This window comes from Ambystoma mexicanum, chromosome 3p (assembly GCF_040938575.1).
Source record: "Ambystoma mexicanum isolate Mex_15411 chromosome 3p, UKY_AmexF1_1, whole genome shotgun sequence".
NCBI lineage: Eukaryota > Metazoa > Chordata > Amphibia > Caudata > Ambystomatidae > Ambystoma > Ambystoma mexicanum.
In genome coordinates, this window is record NC_090925.1 from 346,411,642 (window position 1) to 346,438,586 (window position 26,945).

The 26,945-nt window shown below is 47.3% G+C and overlaps 1 protein-coding gene across 3 annotated transcripts in view; it reads left to right on the plus strand.

Annotated features, from left to right (window-relative positions):
- The window catches only part of C3PH20orf96 (chromosome 3p C20orf96 homolog), a 454,062-nt gene that overhangs the window by 405,633 nt on the left and 21,484 nt on the right, over positions 1–26,945 (plus strand). For all 3 annotated transcript variants that reach the window (XM_069650961.1, XM_069650963.1, XM_069650962.1), the window contains 2 exons: positions 12,083–12,169; positions 12,484–12,602. In XM_069650961.1, the coding sequence (XP_069507062.1) occupies positions 12,083–12,169; positions 12,484–12,602 (206 nt within the window). The remainder of the gene's footprint in view (positions 1–12,082; positions 12,170–12,483; positions 12,603–26,945) is intronic.

The window sequence follows — 26,945 nt, forward strand, 5'->3', positions numbered from 1 at the left end:
TAATGTCTAGAGGTGCGACACTTAGCAACCAGTTGACCCGGGTAGATGCAAAATATGGCACAATTTCTATTCTCCCCTATGTGAGATTCTTTGAGGGGAAAATAGTGCCAGAAATTCTGTATGGTTTTGAAATCCTTCCTCCCTTGGCCTTGGACCCTCTGCCTGCTATTGCAGGGTTGGTGTGGAGGAAGCTTTTGCGGTTATCGAGTGGGATTCCCCTTGCGGCAGTGAGGTATGAGCTGGGATTATATTCACTCAAATGTCGAGCTTTATGGAAACATCTATCCTTTTTACTATATGATTTTATGGCCAGTGAATCGGCTCTGCCTCTTCGCTGATTTAAATACAATACTTAAGTGTAAAGGGCCACACATTTATATGTGTTTACTCAGATTTTTGTAATACGATTCTTTTTATATTGGGCCGTCAATCGATGATTTGGTTAGGAATCCGTTTAAGGTAAAAAAGGTTTTGTTGGACCATGATTGGCCATCCACAATGAATTACCTTAATTCGTATGTATCATTAAAACATTTAAACGTTGATTATAAACCTGCGGGTGTGCTTGCTCCATACCTGTCGATGGATCCTGACCTGACTGTCTTAGAGATTTTGCAAGATCCAGGTGGAACCTAGCCCCAACCAGGGAAGTGCTGGTACGATATGGTAAGACATCCAATAATTACTCCACATGTCGTTTTTTAACACTGAAAATGTGGTTGGGACAATTGAGCACCTTTTATTCCTATGAGCATCCCTTCAAGCGAAACACGAACTGTACTTTAGGTGTTTTAGCAGAGCTTCTGGATTTAGGTGATCAGAGTACCTTGTGGCATTTTAGTCTTGCGGGCTGGACCACCTTGCTTATTTTGGCACTCGCAGTTTTTTTTTTATTAATTGCAATTGGAAAGTCAACAGATGGATGGTTGATAAATGTTATCTAATGATGAATTGAAATATTTTAATACGGTTGATCCTTTTAAAATGTTTAGATTAATTAATTGAAACTGCTTATTAAAATTTGTTTTTCTTTTTGTTTTCCTTTTATTGGATGATGGATTATTTTTAAACTAAATTATGTGTTTTAAATGTTTTGATTCTTGAGTCTTAGGAAATTGTATGCATCAATGGTGTTTCTCTCTTTTTGTTAAAGGTTATTGTATAACTATATAAGTGTTAATAAAAAAACAAATATGATTCTGGTTGTGGGATTGCATCAGTACCCTACTCAATCATATATGGTCTTTGACAACCAACAGCGTTGTGCACTAAACTGTTGACAGCTCAGGTGTGTAAAGGACCTTCACGTCAACAAGATTTCCTCAAAAGGAATAAACCCTGCTTACTAAATTAAGCATTTTACAATTGTTCCTTCAATACGGGCCCACTTGAAGGAAATGATATTTGAGATAATGCCTTCAGCTCCTGCGGATCTAGTGGCTCCACCTCAACAGTTTTCCCAATTCTGCACCCACCTCCAATACCTCCTCCACCAAAGGCACCATCGACCTGGCTCCCCAATCCAAGCCATTCAACACCATCAGGCTCAGACCCAATAACAGACTAGTCAGAACCAAGTGAAGACTTTGACGAGGAAGGACTTCTGAAATGGAACAAAACATTTCATGATCAAATGCTAGAAATCATGGGATTCCGCCAATTAAAAACTCCTGTAGCAGCCCAGACAGAGGGAGGTTTCTTTGTCAGCATACTGACCAGCAAGCAAGAGCACTCTTCAGCCTACTGTGCTGAGGGAGGCGGGAAGGATGTGGGACTAGGTTCATGTCTGTTTCTCTTGGTTCCTTAATCCTATATTTTCAGGAACAACTACTCTCCAAAACGAATGTCTTTATGGCTTTTCAGCATTTTCTGCTTAGCACATTTTCCTTCTGAAAACATTAAAACGATGGAAGTCTTTAATTCTCCTCATCCTAAAGGGTCAGTCTCATGAAAGCCCTCTTCTAACTTGTTCCACAGAGGTTCCCTTATGTTATGTTCTGTCACCTGGGCATTTGTGAAGTGCTAAAACTTGTGGCGTTGCATCGCTGATGACCGCCTGGAAGTGCATTACTACATGCAAATGCACATCCGATAGATTGTCATTTGGCAGAGCATGCAAATTGCAGCATGAAAAATCAAATGGGAGAAGGTGACGATGTCCTGGGAGATTTGCTGTAGCTTTAAGGAAGATGCGATGTGTGGGTTTGAGTATAATATGTGAGCGGCTAATTCGGTAGGTGATCTTGACAATTCCAGTAAGTAGGAAGTGAGCTGCGCTAAGGAGAATGAGTGGGAAGATAATAGGGTAGCGCTTGGGGATAGCATAGAACTGGAGCCTAGTTACAGGCTGCATCTTCCACCACATCAGCATGCAGGATTAAGGGGCAAGGTAGCTGTGCCAGTGGTAGTCGGGCATATTGTCCTACGTTAAATGAGGCTGCACTAAGGAGAGCAAGTGTTATGTTGGTGGATTTGTGTTTCACAGTTATATGCAATGGGTTGGAGAGGGTGGCACTGGGTATATGGCAGAGCACAGCAGTAACAGTGGCAGCAGCGCCTTATGTGCTGCAACAAAAAGTAAATGAGTGCTTTAGCAGCATAATGGTGCATTATAACATTCCACAACAGTCTTAGCCTTTCACTGAGTCCTGAGTCCAAGGTCCAATTTCTTGATCTAAATAAAGTACTCCTGGGGTACCCACACTAAAGACAATAGGCCTCATTTTAAGGTTGCCGGTCCGGAAACAACGGTACTGGTAAGCTTGCCGGTATCGTTGTTTCCGGACCGGAAAACTATGAGTTCTGCGAGCGGGTGCCGGAACGGCACATGCTCGCACTCCTTGACAGATGCACCGGCACCATTCGCTGTCCCCATTCCCATTGCGTCCAATGGGACTCAAATGGGAATGGGGAGTAATATTTTCAGCGGCTGGCAATGAGGAATTACCAGGACCACAGGGTTTGTAATGCCCTGGTAAGTCCCTATTGCCGGGCACCGGAAAATAAATGACTCTGGTGGCCGCTGTGCCGGTATTTACCGGCACGGCTACTGCCGGACTCATAATGAGGCCCAATGTCCTCCCATTCGGTGTATAATTGTTTATTTTGGTTAAAACCCATAAACAACATACACTATACAGCATACAATATTAAACGCTTTCATCAAAACAGGTTTACATTAATTAGTTTAATTTAAAAATAAAGAAAAACTGAAAAAAGGAATTAGTTGAGCACTACCAGGAAATGTAACTTTCTGGTGAAACAAGCCTTTGCTTCCATCACAGCCAGCAGCGTCAAGAAAATAATAATAATAATAATTTCGCATTTATATAGCGCTATGAACCCTCAGGTATCTGAGCGCTGCTTATTATTACCCACAGTGTGTGGTGCTCATTTATCGACCTCGGAAGGATGAAAGGCTGAGTTTGGCCCCGCCGGGATTCGAACCCTTGTTAGCAAGCTCTGCACCGGTTGCCATTGCCCTACGTATACTGCTTAACATAATACAACATGCTGAAGCAGTATATAGTCCTTAAACCTACTTTTTGCAGCACAGAAAGGTTTTGCCTTTCCAGGTAGGTCTGAGCTATGAAAACCATGCACGTGGCACAACATGTTCAGTCTCTTCATTGTGTAATCTTCTTTGATGAAATCATGTATATGTATGGGGACTTCAAATGCTTTATGCACATTTCTACCATCTTTGCAGCTGGCTCCCCAACGTCTCATATTAGCAATGAAGTAACAACAGATTTTCGTGATTTTATTTGTACACGAGTGGATCAAGCCGATTCTTCCTTGCTCATGATCGCTGTGTTCTGTTACCTCACCTTATAGATATTTGCTTGGATTTTGTTTGCTGACTTGTCAAGCAGATGTGACTGATGGGTACCTCGGCCCACGTGGGTCAGTGTTAAAGCAATAGCTTTATGATTTCATTGGATGTCAGTATTTCTCTGATTCTGTCATTATGCAGTTGCCGGCAGCTGATCCGCTCTTGATGGGATAGACCGTGGTCAAGTTTGGATTATTAAACAATAATCTGGTTGATTTGGAGTACCTAGAGGACTTGGGAATTGGTATCTCGGATCACGGTGTGTATTTTTTTCTGAAGATTACGGATCTCTCTGCTCCTTTTTTACCAGCTCTGCAGCAGTCTCCTACTAGGCCAACTCTACCAAACGTGTTTGTGACTTGCGTTTAGTGTCCAAGGCTGGCGATTTATTTTTCAGTGTTCAGTAGTGGCTGCCAGTATCTTCTGCCCATTGTTTCCTCGGGTTTCTGGAAGTGCTTGGCCTCTGTTGTGGGCTCGTCCTGCTCACCTTGTACTTCCACTATTCAATATAGGACAAAGCAGGCGCTTTGACTTCCTCCAGACTATTTCCCAGACAGTGTACTTTCGGAAAAATTCCTGGAGCTTTTGGCGGACAAGAAAAGGGGTGCAGTTCCTTCTGCCCCGTCCAACCTGAAGAGTCGGGCTCCATGGATACTTTGTCAGTCCTTCCTCCTGCAGCTCGAGCACCAGATGTAACTCTAATGGAGGCACTGATATAGTTGACACCACCTCTTCTGAGGAGAGCCGGTCAAGTGGCACAGCAAGTACCCCACCCGGGAAACCATTGCACTCAGGGCTGTTTCTGAAAATTAAACCAAAGGGGTCTTCCTCCTTTATACATCTTAAGGCCTCTGGCCTGAAATTGGCTGTGGTTGCATATAAAATGTCCCTTTCAGATCCCCCATGAGCCAAAATTACAGATGCAAAGTGCAGATTGGGTTTCAACGGGTTTGAGTAAGGGGAAGGCTCAGCCTCCCAAGTGTGGCATTCTTTGGGCTGCAGGGCCTGGGATGCTGTGGTAAAAGGGTGTTGCTGAATTCACTGATGGATTTAGCAGCGTGCAACAGTGCCCCATCCCCACATGTTATTCTACTCAAATACTTGATGAGTTTGATACGCTTGCCTAGCTTCTACCTCGCGAGGTATTGGCAGTGTTCCTACCTCCTAGGTTTAGCCTAGGAGATGTCTCTCCAGCAACGTTCAATTGGAAGGGGCATGACCAGAAATGTGGCATGGGGCATTTGCCAACCTTCAGATGGATGTTCAGGTGACGGTCCCTGACGTTCCCTTTCTTGCAAAGATGATATTTGCTCCAAACACAAACACGTTCCGTCAAGCAAGCAATCAAGCCTACCCTGTCATGTATCTTCTCCGCAAGAGAATCGTGTGCGCCTTCCCTCCATCTTTCATAGGCCTTCAAGGCATACAAGTCGCGGCAGCCTAGCAAAAACTAAATTCGTCAATGCTTTAAAGAAGAAGAGTTTTTGGACTAGCGACAAACTGGCTGCTGTAGCGTCAGATGACCAGGCCAAGGCACCAACCTGGCAATCTCTCAGAGGATGGTTTCCAATCCCTATATTATGTTAAACACCTTTTCCTGGCCTTTGGGGGGCCAGCTAAGCCAGCATTTACAGTATTGTTGACAAGCCCCAAAGGACCATTGGGTCTTGCACGTAATAAGTAGCTGAGGTAGCTCATACTCTCTGAAGCTTTTACCCTCTCTAACGGCATTGTCTCCATGTCACCAAAGAGTAGCAGCCAAACTCCTCTTAAAGATACATAAACTGTTATCTCTGGAAGCCATGGGGGCTGTCCTGGAACACCAACAAAGTTGGGGAGTTATTCTAAGTTCTTTCTGATCTCAAAGGAGAACATTTCTAAACTTGTCTCTCTTGTTGGAAATCTTTCACATAGTAAAAAATTCCGATTTTTTTAAAAATATCTATTTCCTGAAAATTGCAAGGAAAACAATGCATTTTCGGCACAACTATGTGTACAAAACATTCATGTATTTACAGAACGGCGGGCCAGAGTCCTTAACAATGTGTGAGAGGATGTGGATATAAGACCAGATGATGCAGGGGAGGTAGAAACATGAACCAGGCACAAGGAGTGTGATATAGGAACAGGATGGTGGAGGAAGTGCTAGGTTTTAGGATGAAGGGGTGGGAGTAAGTGCTCTGGGGTTGGCGTTGAGAGGTGGGTGCAGGAGAATAGGGAGATGTGGTGGCATAGAAGTGATTCCTCAGAAAGGAGCAAAGCTAGGATGTTGGATTTAAATAGAGAGAGTGGTAGTAGTGTGGTGCGTAGAGGGTGAGCAAGAGAATTCCAGAGTAAGGGAGCGAAGAGAGGAAGAGAGTGGAAATGAGAGGGAGCTCAAGTGGCACGAGAGGTGGCATGGAGGTGACCTGGAGATGATCGTAGGGACTGAGAGGGAGAGTAGGGAGTAAGATGGGCTGAAAGGTAGGGTGGGGCAAGTCTGTGTATAGTTATCAAAGTGATGAGAATGAGTTTACACTTTGCCCTTTGTCTCATAGATAATTAGCCTAACTGACGATGGGCTGGGGGTGGTGGGGTGAAGGTGAAACAGGGAAGGTTGAAGAGTGCACTGACAGCAAAGTTGAGGACTTTGTCGAGAGGTAAAAAAGTATTGTTGGGAAAGCAAGTAGTATGGCACAGTAGCCATATCGCGAGAGTACTAAAGATGAGATTAGGTGCTTAGTAGTGTTGAAGGGAAGATGTCATCTTTTTCTGATGTTGAGAAGATTAAGTCTGGCGCAGTGGTAGATTCTGAGATGAAGAGGGAGAAGTTATGAGATGGGTTGAAGACGACACCAAGGTTGTGAGCAGAAGCAGAGTAGGGAAGATAGTCAGGAGAGAAGAATAGAAGAGGGGGAGAGAAAGAGATAACCTGTTTGGATGCGAAGTAGAGAACTTAGTAGAGTTGAGCATGAGCGAGTGAGATGCCATCCAGTATTTGATGGCAGAGAGCCAGTTAGAAATATTTGACCATAGTGCGTCAGATAAGGAGGGAAAAGAGAAGAAGGTATGTCATCAGTGAAGAGTTGATAGGAGAAGCCACAGGAAGAGATGAAGGTGCTAAGAGCACAGGTATAGAGAGTGAAGATAAGTGGACCCATAACTGACCCTTTGGGAACACCAACAGTAAGGGAGTGAGTGGGAAGGTAAGACTAGTCCAGTTCACCTGGAAGTGTCTGGGGACAGGATGTGAAGCAAACCAAGTGAGGTCATGTTCCCTGACGACTAGGAGAGATAGTGTTAAGAAAAGGTCAGAATGGTTAACGGTATCGAAGGCAGCAGAGAGGTTGAGATGAATAAGTGTACATGAATGGTTAGCATGACAATTGGAAGAGGTGTAGTTGCTGACATTGAGGAGAGCTGATTCAGTGCAGTGCCGAGGTCGGTAGCCAGATTGAACAGGATCCCGGTGGTTGTGCGTGTCAGTTAAAGACTACACGATTTCTTGGTGTTTCTTCAGGAAAGGAAATGGTTTGCATATCTCGATCTTCAAATCCTCATTATGAAAGAAAGTTGGACATTTCTGAGGTCCATGACAGTAGGTCGACATACGTACAATTGCATTCCCTTCTGTCTGAATGACGCATAAGGATGTTTACAAAACGACTTTGCACTGAATTTGCTAGATTCTATGGCCACCACTCATACAGAGATTTTGAATTAACACCCTCTGTGGCAGTTTTGCTGTATGCTTCCATTGTGCTGCTAGATTGCTCTGCATGTGATCCCTTAGATTCATTGTGATTTGAATTATTGGTTGACCGGGTCACAAGACAGAATTTGGACTTCAGTTTATTCTGAGCTGCCAAACCTCTGATATTTATGGGCAGTGATGGTCTACAGTGGCTTTTCCCATGGAAGTGTTGCATTGGGTTTCCTGATGCTAAACCTCTGGGTTCTCATGTCTTCCAGTTTTTGCATATTCTGAGTTGCCCCTTGTGGATGATTGCCTCTGGAGGTTTTCGGCAAATGGTGTAAAATGACTAATCCTGGAGTGAAACATTGTTATCATTGAAACATTATTTATATGGTTGAAGAAATTGCTGATCTTTTACTCCTTTGTATTTGGGTATGGAATTAGAATTGTCCTTTAATCTCCTGTTTGGCTGGTACTAGCATCAGCCTGGGGCTTGGCAGACTAGAAATCGGTGTCCGCTTTCATCATGGCCTCTCCCTCCTCTTCTCCCTTGAATCTAAATGCATTTCATGCTCTTCTACCTAATTCCTCCAATCCCTTCTTCTTTAGAGCATCATTGCTTCCATGAAGTTTTTGCGTTACAGAGGTTGACTTTTTATGGGTTGCGCTTTGCAATGGTCTTGTTTCCTTATTGTCATGCTGCCACATTGTTGGACTTGTCTGTTTGATATCCGTTGTCAGATGGCATAGTGAGTGGCCTGGTGGATTTCTGGACTTTTCATTTGGCTTTCCTAGGCTGTTGGATCAATTGGCAGTTTAGCTTGAACTTCAGTCTTTCTTAACATTTTTTGTATTAACTGCTGGCAATTGACTTTAATGGATGGGCCTTATGTGGGACTCTTGCATTACAAAATACCTCTTCTGCTCCCCGAGAAGCCCCCTCAACATCCTGAATGGTGGCACTGATGACACACTTGGATATGCCATGTTTTCCTCTTTTTGGGCAAAGGTGGGAGTTCTGGGGCCAGCATAATTTGGGTGTCACAATGACCTCAGTAATATGGCTAATTTAGCTACCCGAAAGTGTGTAGCCTAAATTCAGCTGCACGCTTGGTGAGCCTTGGTGAGCCATGCTGAAAATGGGTCCTGTACTAATTGCCACTGTGGGCTTCCTGGAGGGATAGAATACTTTGTATCCTAGTGGTAAGAGAGATTCAGGACTGGGCTCGATCTGAGTTGGCATCACTTTTCAATTTCTGGGTAGAGTTGACCACTCGGGGTCCTACCACCCATTCAGGGGAAACCTTTGGCGTATGCACTTGCGAGTACCTCTAGGAGGAAAACACCACGTTGCAAGGCTTGGTCTGTGGTACCAACAACCTTGTCTTTCCTGACTGTGCTTTAACTCTACTGCAGAGAGGTGCACCAACCCGAACAGGTAAACAAGACTATGTGGACCAGAAATACCCAAAGAAGGTGGCGTCTAGTCCCTTCTTTCAGAGATTGTCTGCTGCCAGGGTCTTACCAACACGGAAGGTACCAATGTCTTATACTTAGAAACGAGAGAACACAAATCTGATTAAGTAGGCTTCCTCTTCCGACAAACATAGAAAGAGGAAGGACCATATAGCTCATTAAGCCTTAGGTGTGATACTGTCTGAAAGTCCTACTTCTACAAAACTTAAGAACAACCAACAGTGTAATTTGCCCCCTCACAAGCCTGAAGATTGTGGTTTGCCCTCTTAATAGCCCACCCATATCTCCAACATGGAGGGTAACTTGTTTTAATCCTTTGGATTATCTACGGTACCACCTGAAGACATTTCCATATCCATGTGAGAGAGGAAAATTCACCCATTCTGCCATTAACACAGAACATTTCATTCTAGTTATGGACCACGCTGCCTTGACATGGTCAGCTAGGGAAAGAGACCAGCCAAAGTCACGAGATGGTTCCTGACCCTTCACCTGTACACCTTTTGTGGAAGTCCACTGAGAGACCCAGCTACAATCCAGTGTGGAATGCCTCAGTAGATACGCTGTGGCTGAGCCAGTGGGGACGAGGGGAAGATCTGTAACTGAGTCTCCTGCCTGACACTGGAGATCTTAGGGGGGTGTTCCGAGGGCTGGTGCCTTTTCAGGTTAGGGGATGATGGACTCTGGGCAGTATGTGTACGATCCCCAAGCCACCCTTCGCGTGGTGCCCGCTGTCTGACAGGAAACAGTCACATGGGACCAGAAAACAGATTCCCTCCACAGGCAAGAGCCTAAAGATCCCAGTATACAGACCCAGAGTCCTTGGGAAGGCAAATACATTCCTTATTTCATATCCAGGCCAAATAAGTTTGACCACTTCGCTATTAATGGTATCAGAGGTCTAGCAATGGATATTGACATGTTAGGGGAGTTAAGGTAAAGTCACACAAACCTAGCAAGCGAGGTTGTGGTGCATGATTTGCAAACCGCTGGCAGCATTTCTCCGTATGGCCCACAAACCACGTGCACCAGTGAAGGAAACATCGTTGCTGGTTTCAGAATCACTCCCTACGTTTCCCCGTGTGGCCCCATGAAAAAAGTGTACCTAACAAAATGATGCTGCTGGAATGTTCCACCGTGCACGAGTTGTGCCACAGACAAACCTTCTCTGTGCAATCGAAAGTAGCTATCCTATTGGAAGGCAGTCAGAGGCTGAGCAGACACTTTGGAGGACTCTGAGCACTATAGTCTCCCTACACATCGCGCTGCAGTAACGGGGCAAAGCTAATCATCTCCAAAATATCTGACAGGCCTGAAAGATTTGGGCTGCACCCCTCCCAGCACATCAAGCTCAGGGGAACATATGGGGAACAGTCTGTCACAGAGCAAGCAACATTAATTTAGAAACACAGGTCATGGCCCTCACGCTAAATCCAGCCTGAGGGGAGCTGAGGGGGGGGGGTGCTCATCTCACTATATAAACCCAGGCTCTCATTCATTTGCCACGGGAGGTTGGATCAGGTGTTTGAAGCAGGAGGAAGTTGCTTGGCATATTACAGAGGCTGCTGGGGAGAGGTAGGAGACAAGAAAGGGGTCGGTTTTGGTGGTTGGAGACATGGAGATGGAGGAGGAGGAGGACGAGGTGAAATACTTTGTGGTAGAGCTTAGTAAAGGAGGTGGTAGGAGACATTATTGAGGCGCAGGACGCGTTTTGAGAAGGAGGAGGTGTAACAGCTTGAGGAATGAGGCACATCTTTTGAAATGAGAGGAGTAACATCTTTAAGACGGGGTTGGAGAAATTAAGGCGAGGAGGTGTAACATTTTGAGGAGGGGATTGATGAAAGTGAAGGAGTTGCATAGAGTGCACAAGACACAAGAGGCCATATTGGTCTTCGATGCTGACTAAGGAATCAAAACCACACTGCATATTCTCGATCAGTGGTAAAGAGACATAATTGATGGCAGACTGCTTCAGAACTGAGAGTAGACATTAGTGGGCAAAATACAAAAATAAATGAAAGTGCCAAAATGTAAAAAGGTTGCCATTGAATTTGAAGGTTCGTCTGCTCTGGGTAAATTGCATGTAGCACACTAAGTCCCCCTTGTTGTGGGTTGGCATGAACAGCACACCTGCAAAGGAAACTTGATCCATGCAGCACAGAGCAAGAAATATCAATTACCATATTGATGTTCCAAGATTGTGTAACTGGTTGTAACAGCACCTTGATGCCTCTGAGTTTAGAGCGCTTTATAAATGGAAACATAAATAAATAAGTGGAAGCATACACTGAACAAACACTATAAGGGCGCAGGGGACCATGGCATGAAGTTGGAAGCAGTGCTATGTAAGTTGAAAGAGGTACTGAGATTAGTTAACGAAAGGAAAACATGCATGCTGAGGCAGATTAAATGGAGTACCTAGGGTACACTGTGTCTCGGGTGTGATTCAAGCCAAAATTGAACTTTGCAGAAACCATAGTGCATGTGGTTATCCGAGTAGTACACAAAGTGTGCCTCCAACTTCTCTGAAATGATGGAACCCATGTGTAAACTTGCAGTGGTTCAGAGGAAAAGAACCTGCAGGTAAGCAATGGCTGGGGGCACTCTGCTGCATTGGCTCACTGCCTCCTCTAAGTTATATCGGCCTCAACAGCATGCATGCTGCCTTTTCAATGTGCACGCTTGTAAACACATTTATCTATCACTTGTGGTAATGTTTTTGCTGCACTAAGGATACCCTGTTTTTTACATTAAATCCCACCCTGAATGGTCTATCATCGGAGCCTACCTCCCTGGTAAACTGACTGAAATTATCTGAACAATGCTCTTTTGAAAATGAGTGAGATAATCTGAGAAAAGACTCTAAACACTGGATGTGGTGCTTATGGTCTGAGAAGATAGACTTGGGTCGTCAAGTGAGATGTTCTTTAAACAATGGGGTGAGATGGTGAGGGAGGGCATTCTCCAATTGCTGGTTGAAATCATGTGTGCCCATGCTCTCTTTGGAATAAGTTGGGTGGACCTCTGATCAGACATATTAAGTCATTGCTAATGAGATGTTTCTTTTCTTTTTTGTGTCCACCTTGTCACGAAAGGCTGCAGTTTGCGGCTATCCACCTGTACTGCGGCAGATGTCCCTCCATAACACGGCCATGACTAAAGAGGTGCAAGAGCACAAAGAGGTGAGAGCAGAGAGCATTCGAAGTGGGATCAATAGCCCTGAAATAATGAGTAATCATGTGGGAATTGAGGAGAACACAGACCTTGATGTGAGCACTCTTCACACTAAAGTCACGTGTGTTTCTGCCATATGACCTGATGTATGTTACCGAGGCTGTGTGTAGTTGGGTGCCAAACCTTTCTTTCCTAGTTTAGAGACTCTGCAGCATTTATAATCTGAGGGCAGTCCTATTGTATAAGAGCAGATCCTGTGCTTTCTGCCTATTCCCCTAGCCATTTTAAACCTTTAAAATATGTTCTCTGATTTTTCTTCTAGGCCATCAAAGAACTCGAGACAGACATTGCAACCCTTAAGGAGACGCATGCCAAGCTGCTTGCTTCCCACAAAGAAAGGCGCCTAGTGATCTTTCCTGAAGTTCTACTCCAGAGACCAAAGTATGTTAAACAACTATTTACTCTGTGCATTCGTTCTTAGCCCAATCTGCTCTGTGTATTCCCCCATCCACCTTCGGGAGAGCTTTCCCACTGGAACTTCTTGAGGCCCCATGTATTACCCGTAGCGTCCATCACAATGCCTTCTTCCCTGCGGTGCACTGCCAGGTGATGAGCTGGCAATATAAAAGGGATAGCAGCATGGGGGAAGTCACATTGCAACTCTTACTGTTCAATGTCTTCATGTTTGTTGTACTATAGCACTTTGCATTGTTTACAGGCTGGAGTCTTTTTCCGCATGATACTTTTTCCTTCATTCTGAAGTACACTCCCTGGTCTCTTCACATACCTCGGCATTTCCTCCAGAGTAGGTGGAGCAGATCCAGGGAATGGCCACCAATTTTTGTTCACCGAAAAGGACAGAAGAGCAGGGGGAGGCCCCTTGATCCAACAGCCCTTGAGACATTGCATTGACGTTCACTAGAAGCATAAATGGATTACAAGCGTGTTCTGCAGTTGAACCTCGAATAGTGTGTAGCCCCTACATTTTCCGGCCCTGACCTGGGTGAGTGCACACATTTATTTTCTCCCGGGTCAGAAATGGAGCACACTGGAACCACACCACCCTCTCAGACCAGCTGGCGAGAAAGGAGTGCTGAGAAACCTGCAATGTAAACAATATTAGGACAGGAAATGGGCCACAAACCTGAGTTTCAGAAGACCAAGAAGGCATAGGCCACCAAGTTGGGGTGGGGGGGGGGTGCTTTTAAACCCTTGTCGGCACTTATATTAAAAACACAATAGGCTAAGAATAGACATATCTTTCATACCACAACTCACCTCGTCACCTTCCCCACTCGCTGTTGGTCCCTTTATTAATAAGGGTAATGCATACCCCTTCAGGACAAATCCCAAATCAAATGATCCTTAGGCCAGCTTCTACCCACCCCTTCCCTTGGGCTACCCTTCCTCCTTGCACTAATTCCCTTTTTTCCCCCAACACATGCTTACTGTATAACACTGGCAGCTGCAGTCTACCTCACTAGTAACTCTCATTGTAAATGTATCAGACCCAGTCTATATACATATATCCTTGTATTTCTACAATACCTCTGTTGTTTTGCACTGCTGTCCTCCATCTTTAGCTGGCATTCAACCCTTGCTCTCCCACCGGTAGCTGGACAGGTCTGTCTCACCCAGGCAAGTTGCTTTTGGCAGTCAAGTGTTATTTTTCTCTGATTCGTCTGTGGCGGGTCAGAAGGAGGACACTGACTCTTTGAAGACATTTTGATGATGCTTTTATTAAAGAATAAATGCAACGCCTATATGTCCCTATCTTTATAGGGTGTTCCCTACCTATTAAACTTAAAAAAGATGTTTGTCAGTAGTCTATGAAAGTCCAAAAGAAAAGCGTCCACGGTCCCAAGTAAGCCTAAATGACCCTATCACCTTCAAACAACTAAAGGTGGGAGAATCACTCCCTTCTCCACAGCTTGCTTCTTGCAGGTTTCTTCTTCTCGGTTCTCGTTAATACGATAATTTCAAGTATTCTCTTGTGACTTCTTTGATCCGTTCATATAGTTCCTTCAAGGGTTTGGTACACTCCTTTCCTTTCTCAGAGATTGGCTTCTTGAACCTTGAACCACTACTTTGTTTGTATAGGGCTGCTCAGTCCCTTTCCCAGGGTACTCATAAACAGTCTCTGTAATTCTCGTCTCCTTTTTTTTAGGTCACAGTATTCTTTTTCTTGAGTTTCTCTGTCTTTTGATGGATTTTTGCAGTTTGCCCTTCTACTCAGGCTTGGCTCTCCCATTCTTACTGTGTCTTAAAGTTCCTATTGCATTCGTATTTCTCTCATTAAACACTCTGCTTTGCACCTCAGGTGTTTGCTTCTTAAATTCAATGTTTCCTTCAAGGTTGATTATTTTAAGGCTTCTCTCATTACCATCATCCCGTTTTCGCTCTCAGTCATATATCAATGGGACGAGTATGAACAGTCCCATAACGAATACCGTTAATGTATCCAGTGTTTCTTTCAAGGTGTATTGTATTCAGGCTTCTCTTGTCATCATCCTTCCATGTCCTTATTCTTTCGTACATAACACTGGGAGGAGGATGAACACTTCCATAATGATTCCCCTTAGACCTCCCGTTTTCCTCTTTACCTGGGTTCGCCTGGGGTAACGTCACCGGGGCCTTTGTATAATTGGGATTTGCTGATTTACTCTTTTTCTTTGCATCTTGCTTCTCTCCATCCTCCCAAGCTCCGTATTCTTCCTCTTTACGGATTGCCAGCTCCACGGGTAACCAGATGATAGGTGGTTCGGGCCTCTTTGGATTCTCAGTGTCGTTAGAGGGACCGCCAGCCCACCACAGGATATCTGTGGTCACGCCACCACTATTGCCTTCTCTCTTCTTTGTTCTTGCTGGACGCTCTGCGTTCCGTGCCCTGCCCTCGGCTTTCCTGCAGTTTTTAAACTTGCGGGCTTCGCCATCTGCAGTGTCTCCTCCCTCTCAGGTGTTACGTCGGGGCCGAGGGTTCCCTGGCTGACATACGTGTTTTTAGGCCTCAGCTTGCGGCATTGGCTCTCTCCACTTCAGCTTCTTTGTCATTGTTAAATGGCAATTTCTATTTGAGACATATTCATTTTCAGGTTGGCAATGACAAATGGAAGCATTTTCTTCTTCCCAGTCTCTATATTGTATATCCTTTAAGTTGTCTGATATTCCCAAGTAGGCCATAACTGAATGTGGGAGTTCCTCAGAGGAACAGGACTCCTTGTCCCCAGAAGGAGAATCTCTCCTGGTGAGGTCCCACTTGCCTTGACTCCTAGTGAGTGTGTTGCGCAGTGGGCCCACCTCCCAAGCCTCACGAGGGGGCTCCCCTTTAGGGAGAAGGGATTAATTCCCTTGATTCGTCACATGGTGCAGTCCTGATTTCCTCTGTGGTGCACTTCATTTATTTATTTTTTTAAATATATTTATTGGGTTTTAAACAACATCAACAAAACTGTTAACATCATCAATGCGTCGTTTATGATTGCACATGTAACTAACGCCCTCCCCTCCCTCCCAAGACCACAGTTTGTCCTTCAGTTCTGCCTTTACCAGACTCCAATCACGGGCTGCTTGCTTCGTCCTCCCTCGGGTTAAATAATGGCACCGTGAGCGCCACCCATTGGTGTAAGTCTGCGCTGGTGTCTAGTTTCTGTTCTCGCAATGCATTCTCCCACGCCCCAGATTCCGCCGTCACCCATTTATGAAGGTCCTCCCACCACAATACCGCACTTGGGCTTTTAGTGCTTTTCAAACCCAGTGCAATGCGTCTCTTCGCTAGAATGTACATCAAATCCTTGAGCTTGTTTAGGGGTTTGTTCTTCTTGCTTTTTTTATATCTGCCCAGGATGCATGCCGTCGGTGTTTGCACATCTAGGTCGATGTCTGCCTCAGCCACCTTTGCTGCAATCTGTGTCCAAAATGATTGTATTATCCGGCATCCCCAAAACATGTGAGTCATTCCCGCGCGGGGTTCATTGCATTTAGGACATTCGTTAACTCCCGTCCCTCTGAACCTGGAGATCACCTCTGGTGTAAGGTACGCTCTGTTGATGATGTAGAACTGTATAAGCTGCAATCGGGCGTTCCTGGAGACCTTTTTATGATAGTGGGTTATGGTTTCTCATTCCTTATCCTCGAGATCCAAGCCCAGTTCATGTTCCCATTTCGCTTTACATTTAAGATCTTGTTTGGTTATGCTGTCCAGTAATGTTTCGTAAAGCCTCGAGGTTTCATGTCCTCCCTCAGCTGCATTCAGCATGTTCTCTATGATCTCGTGCCCTGTTTCTAGGTTCTCAACCTCTGGCCATCTGTCCGTAAACCTTCACACCACTGCTCTTTGAGGCAGGAACTGTCCTGTTGGCAGACCCGAGGTTTTGTGTAGCTCAGCGAATGTTAAGATCCCTTGGTCGTTCACCAGGTCCCCCAGTGTAGCTATTCCGCAGGGCTTCCATTTGTTCCTTACCTCTTTTTGTCCCTAAGGTCTGCTTGCCATAATAGCGGCAATAGAGATCTCAGGGGAGTATGGGTCGTTTATCTTCGCTGTCTTGCAGGCTTGTTTCCAGATCTGGATCCCCAGTTTCACCAAGTATGGGCTGTTTTGTGTTGCGCCTGCTGGGACCCAGAGTAAATCCCTGAGGAGCGTCTGGGAGATAGCCGGTTGCAGGAGTAGGGTATCTGTTGTGAACTCTTCTGCCATCCATTGCACTACATGTTTCAATTGACTTGCCAAGTAGTATAGTTCAAAATTGGGGATTTTCAGGCCTCCTTTGTCGTAGGGTCTCTGTAGCACTTCTAGCGCTACTCTGTGCCTTCCTCCCTGCCAGAGAAATCGTCTGCAGAGCTTATTTAAATCTTTGAAGAACAGCGGGAGGATGTTGAATGGGACGTTGGTGAAGCAATGCAAAAGTCGAGGCAGCGCCACCATTTTACCAAGTCCAGCTCTTCCTGCCACTGAGAGCGGCAGTTTACCCCAGAAGTCCATTGATTTTTCTAGGCTTTCTCCAGCTCTTACCGTGTTCAAGGTGTGTTCAGTTTTGGGGTCACGGTGGATGGTGATTCCCAAGTATTTGAAGGAGGTGGTCTTCCACTGGAAGGCCATAGTAGGGAGACTCTCTCCTCCGTCCTCGCTCAGAGCAGCTAGGGGGAAGAGGCATGATTTTTCGTTATTGATTTGGATCCCTGTGTATCTATAGAACCCGTCTAGTGTTTCCAGGATGTATGGCAGTATGTGTTCCGGGTTGTTTAAGTATAGGAGTGTGTTGTCTGTGTACATTTACACCAGATGGGTCACCCCGTCTATTACTATGCCCCCATCCCCATATTCCTGTCGTAGGTATGCAGCTACAGGTTCGTTAGCTATGATGTATAGCATGGGGGAGAGTGGGCATCACTGCCATGTGCACCTGTAGAGGTGCCATTTGTCAGAATATGTATTGTTCGTACGCACTCTGGCCAAAGGGTAGGTGTATATGTGTTTGGTCCACTTTAAGAAGGCTGGTCCTATCCCCATTTTTGTCATGGTGGCATACAGCCAGTTCCACCTGACTGAATCGAAAGCTTTAGTGGCATCCAAAGACGCCACTGCGCGTTTCTCGGGTCTGCTATTGGGGTTGTATTTAACGTGGTGTAATCTGTGCAGGTTCTCAGTAATGGTTCGCCCTGGCACATAACACGTCTGGTCTTGGTGGATCAGTAAAGAGACTACTTTACGTAGTCTTCTCACCAGTAGCGCCGTCAGGATCTTGTTGTCTGAGTTTAACATGGATAGGGGCCTGTATGAACCACACTCCTCTCCATCCTTGCCAGGTTTTAATAGTGGGATGATTACGGCTTCTCTCATGGTGTCTGGGAGGGTGCCTACTTCATACGCTTTGTTGAACACTTGGGCTAGGAATGGTGCCAGGACGTCCTCGTACACTTTATAAAACTCCCCTTGGAGCCTGTCAGTTCCTGGAGCTTTTCCAACGGCAGGGATCTGATGGTGACCATCACCTCTTCCGGGGTAATGGGTTCATCCAGGGCCCCTGCCATTTGTGCGTCCAGTTTGGGCAGTTTGATGATGTCTAGGACATCTTCTATTTCGGTGTCCGTGGGCGACGGGGTGCTGGCATAAAGGTCCTGATAAAACCCAGAGAACACCGAGTTTATTTCTGTCTGATTATGTACTACTGCACCGTCCGGCCCACGGACATGGCAAATGGGCATCCTGGGGGCTTTCCGTTTGTAGAGCCAAGCTAGTAGTTTCCCTGGTTTGTCACCGAGGGCATGGCTTCTTTCGATATATTTTGTGTAGCTAAGTTTCCCCAATTTTTCCCAGTACATTAAACAGGCTTGTCTGAGCTCAACCTCCTTTTGCATGTGTTCTGGGTCTAAATTGGCCTTTACTTCTAATTCCACCAGTTCCTTTTCAGTGTGTTCTAGCGAAGATACGATGGATCTCTGGGTTCCCCCTATAGCTGCAATCATTTCTCCCCTCATGATCACTTTGTACGCCTCCCATGATGTGCCTATGTGTCGCACGCTGTTTTAGTTTATCTGCCAGTAGTCTTGTATGCTTTTCCTGATCTGTTCGCGGAAGGCTGCGTCTAGCAGGACCTCGCTTCTAAGCCTTCACGTAGGTACGGGTTGTCTAGGTGTGGACACCGTCCAGGTGGTTGCTAGTGGGGAGTGGTCAGACAACACTCTGGCTAAGTATTGTGTGTCCCCGAACATGGCTTGTTGCTCTTCACTTAAAAATATATAGTCTAACCTGGTGTAGACAGCGTGCAGGGGTGAATAGAAGGAATACTCCCATTTTTCAGGGTGTTGTTCCCTCCATAGGTCTTTAAGCTTCAGTTGTTGTGTCAGTGCGATTAATATTTTGGCAGGTGGAGATGGGCGGGTGTGTTTATTGTCGGATCTGTCTTTGCGGGGGTCCAGGGTGCAATTGTGGTCCCCCCCGCATATCAGGGTGCTATCTCTAAGGGCTAAGCCGTCTGCATAGTGAATGGAAGAAGACTATAGCGTTGTGGTTGGGGGCGTAGGTATTGATTCAACAGACCTCCTTTCCTTCTATAGTGCCGTGTACCAAGGCCATCCTGCCTTCAACGTCTGTTTTTGTGTTTATTAGTTTAAGGGAAATGGTTGGAGCGATCCAGATCAGGACCCCTCTGGCGTAGGTTGAGTAAGTGGAGCCAATCAATGTGCCTCTCCAGGTTTTTTCTAGTGCTCCTTGCTTATGTGCATCCAGATGAGTCTCCTGTAGCAAGGCAATTCCGACCTTACTCCGTTTTATGAATGTATGGATTCGGCGTTGTTTGACAAAGCTGTTCATTCCCCTAACATTCCATGTCATAATTCTGATCTTGTCAGCCATGAGTTTTGAGTGCCCAAATGTTCTCGAGGGTGGCGCCTCTGGTGGCTTCTCTTCTGGTTTCGGTGGTTTTTAAAGCTCTGGGTGGTCTTGTCTTTTCCCTGTGTAATTCCTCAACCATCCGTACTCTCTGTCTACTCTCTCCCCGTGACTCTATCTCCAACTCACTTTATTACCTAGGATGGCTTCCTTTCCACTCCCAACTTAAGTTTCACTTCCTTTGTCTTGTCTTTAAATCTCTTCATAATCTCGCACCTCCTTACCTCTCTTCTCTCCTCTCATTCTACACCCCCTCTCGCTCCCTTCATTCTGCTAATCTCTTCTTACTTTCTGCCCCCCAACCACCATGTGCCTCTTCTCGTTTCCGCTCCTTTGAGCTCCTTGCCCCCTTACACTGGAATTCCCTACCTCTCTCTATCTGCTCTTCCCCCACCTATACCTCCTTCCGCTCCTCATTGAAAGAACTTCTTCTTCACTCCCCTCCCTGATACCTTCCCCTCTTTCCATTCCCTCCCTCCCTTTATTACCTCTCCCTGTCCTCCTTATCTTTATCTTTCCTGTCTCTCTTATGATCTCTCTTTTATCGTTCACTTCACTCATTTATTCTCTCATTCTCTTTTCTCCTTACCTCCCCTCCCCTCTCTTCTTGCAAATTGTTCTAAATGCCGATTTTAAGACTTGATTAATGTATACTGTTTTGCTTCTACTGTTCCATGTTTGATGTGTTTCTTGTTCTTAACTGTAAAGCACCTTGGATGAAGGCGGTACATAAAATAATAATAAATAAATAAATAATACCAACTCTCGTATTCCCTCCCTCCCACAACTTTAAACTCCCCTGTAACAAAAACTGTCCACTGAGGTTTCCCCCGTTATGACTACCCCTTTTCCGCTCCATTTGACCGTGTAGTGGTCTCTTGGCGCCCTACGGGCAGGTTACGTATACCCAAATTACTTCTGGGAGCAGAAGAAATCCGCTTCGGATACTTTCACGTTAGGAGCAATCCATCTCCGGTACGGCTCCTGTGAATAATCAATCTTGCTGCGCTTAAATGTCAGTTTAGCCTGTTTTGTGTGTGCCACACCTGATAGCTGGCCTTACATGTGGTCACCCCGGATGTGGCTTAGCGTGGTTTGCGCCCCTTTACTTCAAGGTCTTGAATCTGTTCCCCGTCCATCCATTCCCTGCTTCCGCCGGCGTATCAAACAGAAGCGCTTTATTGTTGTGCAGCACTTTCAATCTTGCTGGGTATAAGAGCATATAGCGCAGGCCTGCTTTTTTCAGTCTTGCTTTTGTGTAGATAAATTGTGCTCTCTTGGACTTGGAAAGTGTAATCGGGATATATGGCTATCTTCGCGGAGTCTCTTTGAATCTGGCCTCCTGATCTTGAAAAGGCCAGAATTGTCTCCCTGTCTTTATAATTGAGCACTTTTGCTATTACTGGCCTAGGCGGAGCCCCCATGGGGCGGCCATTTGGTGAGGGATCGGTGGGCTCTTTCGATGGTGAAACCTTGTGAGAGTTTCTCTGCCCGAATTTCTTGCATTAAGAGGTTCTTGACGTAGTTTGTGGGGTCGGTTCCCTTGATGCCCTCTGGCAGGCCTAGAATTCTGATGTTGTTTCGGCATGCTCGCCCTCCGGCTTCTTCAGCCCTATCTTCCAGGTGTTTTACTCTTTGTGCCAGTTCGTCCACATTTTTCAGAAGCTGTGTTTTGGCCTCTGTGAATTCTCAAACCTGGGTCTCGAGCACTGCGGTCCTGCCGGCAATGGTGCAGACATCCTGTCGCAATAGTCCCAAGTCTATGGCTACTGCATCAATTTTGCTCTCATCATCGTTTGGACTGTCTTAATGGCCTCTAGGATCTGCCGCCGGTTCAGCAGGTTCAGGGAGCGCTGTTACAGTGCCTTTGGTGTTGGTATTGGGTCTCGTTAGTCCTCCAGTCGCATAGGTCTCCATGGTGGTCTGCTTTTGTTTAGCTCTCATCCCCTTTGAGAACATTACACCAATGGCTGGGAGTTCTGTTAATTCTCAGATGAGGCTCTGCGTTCACTGCAAGTGCTACACAGCCTAGGCCCTAGGGGTAGTGTAGTTGCTTTGCGCTCGTTGTGGGTGCTGTGCGGCGAGTCTTTATGGCTCTTGGGCGCTGGGCGTTGTCATATGTGTTCTCCCTGGGATGAGTTGAGCGGCATTGTGGGCCTACAATGCCTTTGCGAATCGCCCGTTTCCCTTTTTATTGTTTATTAGGGCAGCTGGCCCCACCAGCGCCCGGGCCCACCGCCCTGTCAGGGCGCAGTCTGTTCACACGCGCCCAGGCGTCCGCGGCGCGTATTTGAAATGTTAGGGGAACCCCCTGTCACCACCAAGACAGAGCCCGGTCCTAACCGGATTCTCTGCTTGCACAGTGCCATGGGACAGGCAGTGCCTGACCCCTTCACTAATTCGTTCAGTGTTTGCCCTCTCGCCGCCTCTCCGAGCCCTCTGCAGTAACTCCTTGTCCACCTTAGGCGCCTTCTGCGCTCCGTTACAGGCCCCGCTCAACCAGGTGCCGAGGCATCCACCTCCTCCATGTGGGCATGGTCCAGCAGGGGGGAAAGGTAGCCCAGCCCCCGGGGTGCGAGCCTGCAGCGCACTGGCTGGGTCCTCCCCAGTGGCTAGCTTCTCACCTTGTGTCTTCTTCTCTGCCAGGCAACTTCGTCTGCGACCTCAGGGTTACCACTCCACTCCTCACTGCAGGCCTCCCACCGTCCGGGTCACTTCGCCTCAGTGCCGTTGCAGCCATTTCACCGGGGGCAATCTCTGCTTGCCTCGCTGCAGCGCCGCCGCTCCCTGGTTCTCCCACATCACCTCGGGTGCCGCTCACCACGACCAGGGTTCAGCGCTTCTGCCTTCCGTCCTGTCTTCTTGGCTTCTCCGGGGGACGGTCCTTACGCAGAGACCCACGGGCGTCGGGCCGCCAGAGCCAGCCGGCCCCACCAGGCACACATGCCTCAGCAGCTCGATCTTAGCAGTCTTCTCGCCTCTCACAGCTTTCGGACTGCACCTGAAGTACTTCAATCCGCCCTCCGATCCTTCCGGACCCACAAAGCCTCAGATTGTTGGTCCAGGTCAGTGAGTGCAGCACCTCCTTAGTCTTTCATGCGGCGGGCATCATTTTCCGCTCAGCCCTTAGGCTCTTCGTAACACGGTGCCCCGTTCTGGTTAGGGCTAGCGGGACCTCAAGACTCTGAATAGAGCCACTTAATGTCTTCTGCAGCAGTTGCAGCGACTCACAGATGCTTTGGGCATTCATTAAAGCGTAGTTTTGCAGTTTATCTTGGTCACATCGTGCGGAGCTTGCCGAATGTGCGTCTTACATGGCGGTTAGCCACGCCCCCTCTCTGTGGTGCACTTAATATGTCCCTGGGCTGGAGAAGCCCACCTTTCCTCCATGGCTGTGTCTTTAATTGGCTCGGGCTCTCTCTAAGCTGCCAAACCCAATTGAGCGAAGGCCCGCGCTTGACACGCTCATGTCCCTGCCTAACCCACTACACTCCTCAGGGAACCACAAGAGGCCCTGGAAATAATTTTCAAAGTGGCCCCATATTACACATTTTCAGCGAGCTCAACCCTTTTCCTGTGAGACAATTTGGGAATAGGTTATCACACAAAAGAGGCCCAGTGTACAGAGGCCTACTGGGAAATCTCTAGAGTATTAATGAATTTTATGAGGTCAAAGGTTTTTCAACTATCTCTGAGGGCCAAAGCTGCTCCTGTTACCCACCAAAGTATTTTTTTAAATAATGCAAGTAAAACAGCTGTTTGGGCTACGCTGCATAATTTATCCAAACTCTATTCTTTAGACATTAGTTCTGTGAACAGTATTATTGAACACCACTATTTTTCTAATGCTTGAAATTCTTCCAGAGAACATTAAATTAATGGGAGGAAGGGACATGGGAGAAAGTAAAAGTTGCTCATCTTAGTGACTACTGTTCTCCATAGTCACCTTTTCCTCATTATACCACCCCTCTGCTTCCCAACTGTGTAATTGACTATTATTAACTCCCCAAAAAACTGAAGACTGGAAATAGGGAAGCCAGCTGCAGCTGGACGTGCTCTGGTAACCATTCAGAGGCTGTCAACACTCCAAGAGTACAAGCAAACATGGAGTTAAGGAAATTGAGTATGCGAAGTCCAGTCTTTAGCTATATCAGGGATGGTGCGTAGCACCTTCCAAGCTTGTCTGCTAAGATTAGAAGCCGTCTCCTCTCACTCCAATGCTCCAACCCAAATATTTCAGTACTTGACTCTAGCGGCACTCTGTGCCTATTGCAACTGCTACCTTGAGTAAAGTATTCAATTGTTTTACTGTGGGGGGGGCCTGGCTACATGGCCGCGTGAGTGGACATGTTCTTGGACGGCTCCCGCAGATCCGACATTGATCCTTGGATATGAACGTGCTTCACCTTTGCCACATGTGCCTGCCGCACACCTATGGATGCATGAACATCGGGGGAAAGAATAGAGCGCAATGAGGGCCCGATCTGCGGCGTGACAGGCGTGGAACGGATGCTGGAAGATTTGGGGAGCCCGAGTCTCGGGGCCGAAGAAAATGGCGGACGGCAAACAAAGGGTCATATAAACTGACCGCTGCGTCGCAGGGAAAGGTGGCAGGCGAGGCGCAGCGGAGACCGAGCCCGCCGTGTCCTGGCGGGACAGATGGAGCCCGGCGTGTGTGCCAGCAAAGGAGGACCTTTGCGGATGGGATGAGACCCTGCCAAGTCGGGATGTTGGCGACGGGGCCCACGGAGCGTGGAGGTGCAGTGTGAGGTCATGGGCGGCACAGTATACATCCCACTCCAGGAGCAAAGCAGGCAGTTTAAGGACGCCCCTGACAAGGCCCGGCTGGGCTCTAACACTAATAGCAGCCTAAACTTTACTAAGGCCGGAGGCCAAAAGTGGTGGGGCTTGCCCGCACTTCTCTGCCACAACACGACGACCAATAAACATTTGAGAACAAAGGGCAAGCAACCCATGCTCAACGAATACGCCAGAACATCGCCGGGTGCAGAAGGAGCCAGAAGCAAAGACAAAACCCCCATGGGGTGTACAGCCACTATGGGCACGAACCAGGAGAACCTTGCTACAATTGCCGATCTGAAAGTGGCCTGGGAGACCAAACTGGGACTGGCCATGACCGAATTGAAAAGCGGCGGGCGGTGCAGGAGGAGGTGAATCTTCTCCGGCAAGATGTCAGGTCACTGGCGGAACGCACAGGGAACCTAGAAAAAGAGGTGGCCCCGAACACAGCAGACTGCGCAACCCACAAATCGGAACTTCATGCCCTAGTGCAACGTGTGGGGAATCTGGAAATAGAGCAGAGGAGGCAGAAGGATGCGCCCGAAGAAATAATATCTGTATCGTTGGATTGCCGGAAGGAGCTGAGGGACCCAACCCCACGGAGTACATTGAATCTATGCTGCTGCAGGAGATAACCGGGGGAGTGTTGTCCTAGGGGTTTGCTGTGGAAAGGGCGCATAGGGCCCTGACGAGGAGACCGCTGCCGGGGAACCCCCCTAGGCCGGTGATCGCCAAGATCCTGAATTACCAGGATCATGAAAGAATTCTTGAACACTTTCAGAAAGGCGGAACAATACAAAAGGGGTCGGCAAACATAACCGCATACCCGGATTACACCTTGCAGGTGCAGCGCAGACGCATGAACTTTGGGACTGGGAAAAGAAGATTGTGTGAAGCAGGCCACAAGTATATGCTGATCTACCCGGCAAAACTGAAGGTGTTCCATAAGAACAGAACCTTGTTTTTCAAAACCCCAGAGGACGCTATGGGGTGGCTGGACATGCAGAGCTGCCCCCAAGAATCAGGTATCCAGACAGAAGGAGTAGATAAATAACGGATGTCTGTGGCACCCAGGGTGTCGCAGCCTAAGACAATGGGACTTGAATATAGTATAAGACATAGCCTTTGGGCGGGTGTTGCAAGGGCCATACAAGTATGCATGATCCGTTGGCACCGAGAAACCTTGATAATAGCGCGGGAGCCTTACAGAGCCTGCCCTCATACCCCCACAACGAGAGGTTTAGTTAGGTCACCGGTAGTCCGGTGACACCCTGCCGGGTTCCTGGCCTCGGCATTCCGAGGCAGGACCAAACGCGGGGGAACCTGAGATCCAGGGATGGAGCTGGGCACTTGTTGGGGTTGGGTGGGGAGGGTTTTAGGGAAGGGGTTGTGTGCAGTGGTTTAAAGTTGGGAAAGGGGGAGGGGGAGTTTGTTGGAAGTGGGAAGGGAGCGAGCCAAATTTTGTGTCATATCAGGCGGGAGGGGAAACTGGGAGGGTAAGCGGGATTCTTTATAAATGGCGTCGGGTAGCCTTAGAGTGGTCACCTATAATGTGAGGGGCCTTAATAGCTATCTGAAGCATAACAAAGTAATGATGTACCTAAGAAGGATGAGGATTGACATAGCACTACTACAGGAAACCCACCTTACTAGGGAGAAACTGGAGGTGGTCAAGAGAAAGTGGAAAGGGAGCACCACGGGAGCTACATACTCAGCTTACGCAAGGGGAGTTATCATATGGGTGGCACCACATGTACCATTTCAACTGATTCAGTCTACGGGGGACCCGGAAGGCAGAATGATAGTAGTGCGGGGGATGCTGGAAAACCGGGAAGTGAGCATTATACATTTATACGCCCCTTACCAAGATACAGCGGCCTATTTTAGGACTTTATATGGCAAAATTAGCCCCCTATTGGGTGGCACAATCCTATGGGGAGGGGACTTTAACTGTACATTGAATCCTAAACTGGACAGGTGAGATGGTAAACTAGACAAACCCACCCCGGCCGCAAAGGCGTTACAGGCCCTGCTGAGAGATTTTGGACTCGTAGACGTCTGGAGGCAGCTGCACCGGGCGGACAGGCAGTACTCGCACTACGCTGCACCACACGACCTGCACACAAGGCTGGATTGTGTGTTTGCAGCTGCTGAGTTAGTAAGGGAAATGGTGGGCGCGGAATATAAGGCCAGAGTGCTTTCGGACCACTCCCCCTTAGTCCTGGAGTGGCGACACCAACCCCCAAGAGCGCAAATCCCTACGTGGAAGCTCAGAGCTGAGGCCCTGCCAGACTCGGGATTCCGGGAGGACCTGAGGGAGGCGATCACTGAGTACTTCGATATTAATACCAGAAGCATCCAATCTGTGGGAACCATATGGGAGGCATTCAAAGTTGTGGTGCGGGGCGTAGCCATATCAAAATCCAGGGGTTTCAAGGGGGGTAAAGAACGGGAGCTGCAAGAAACGGAGAGGGAGTTGGAAGACATAATGCGTAAGGGGGGCACGTCTCTGAGGGATGGGGCAAGGAGGAGACTGCTACAACAAACCAGCAGTGAGCACTGGAATAGATTATGCAAGTTGAGCTATAAGAAGTATG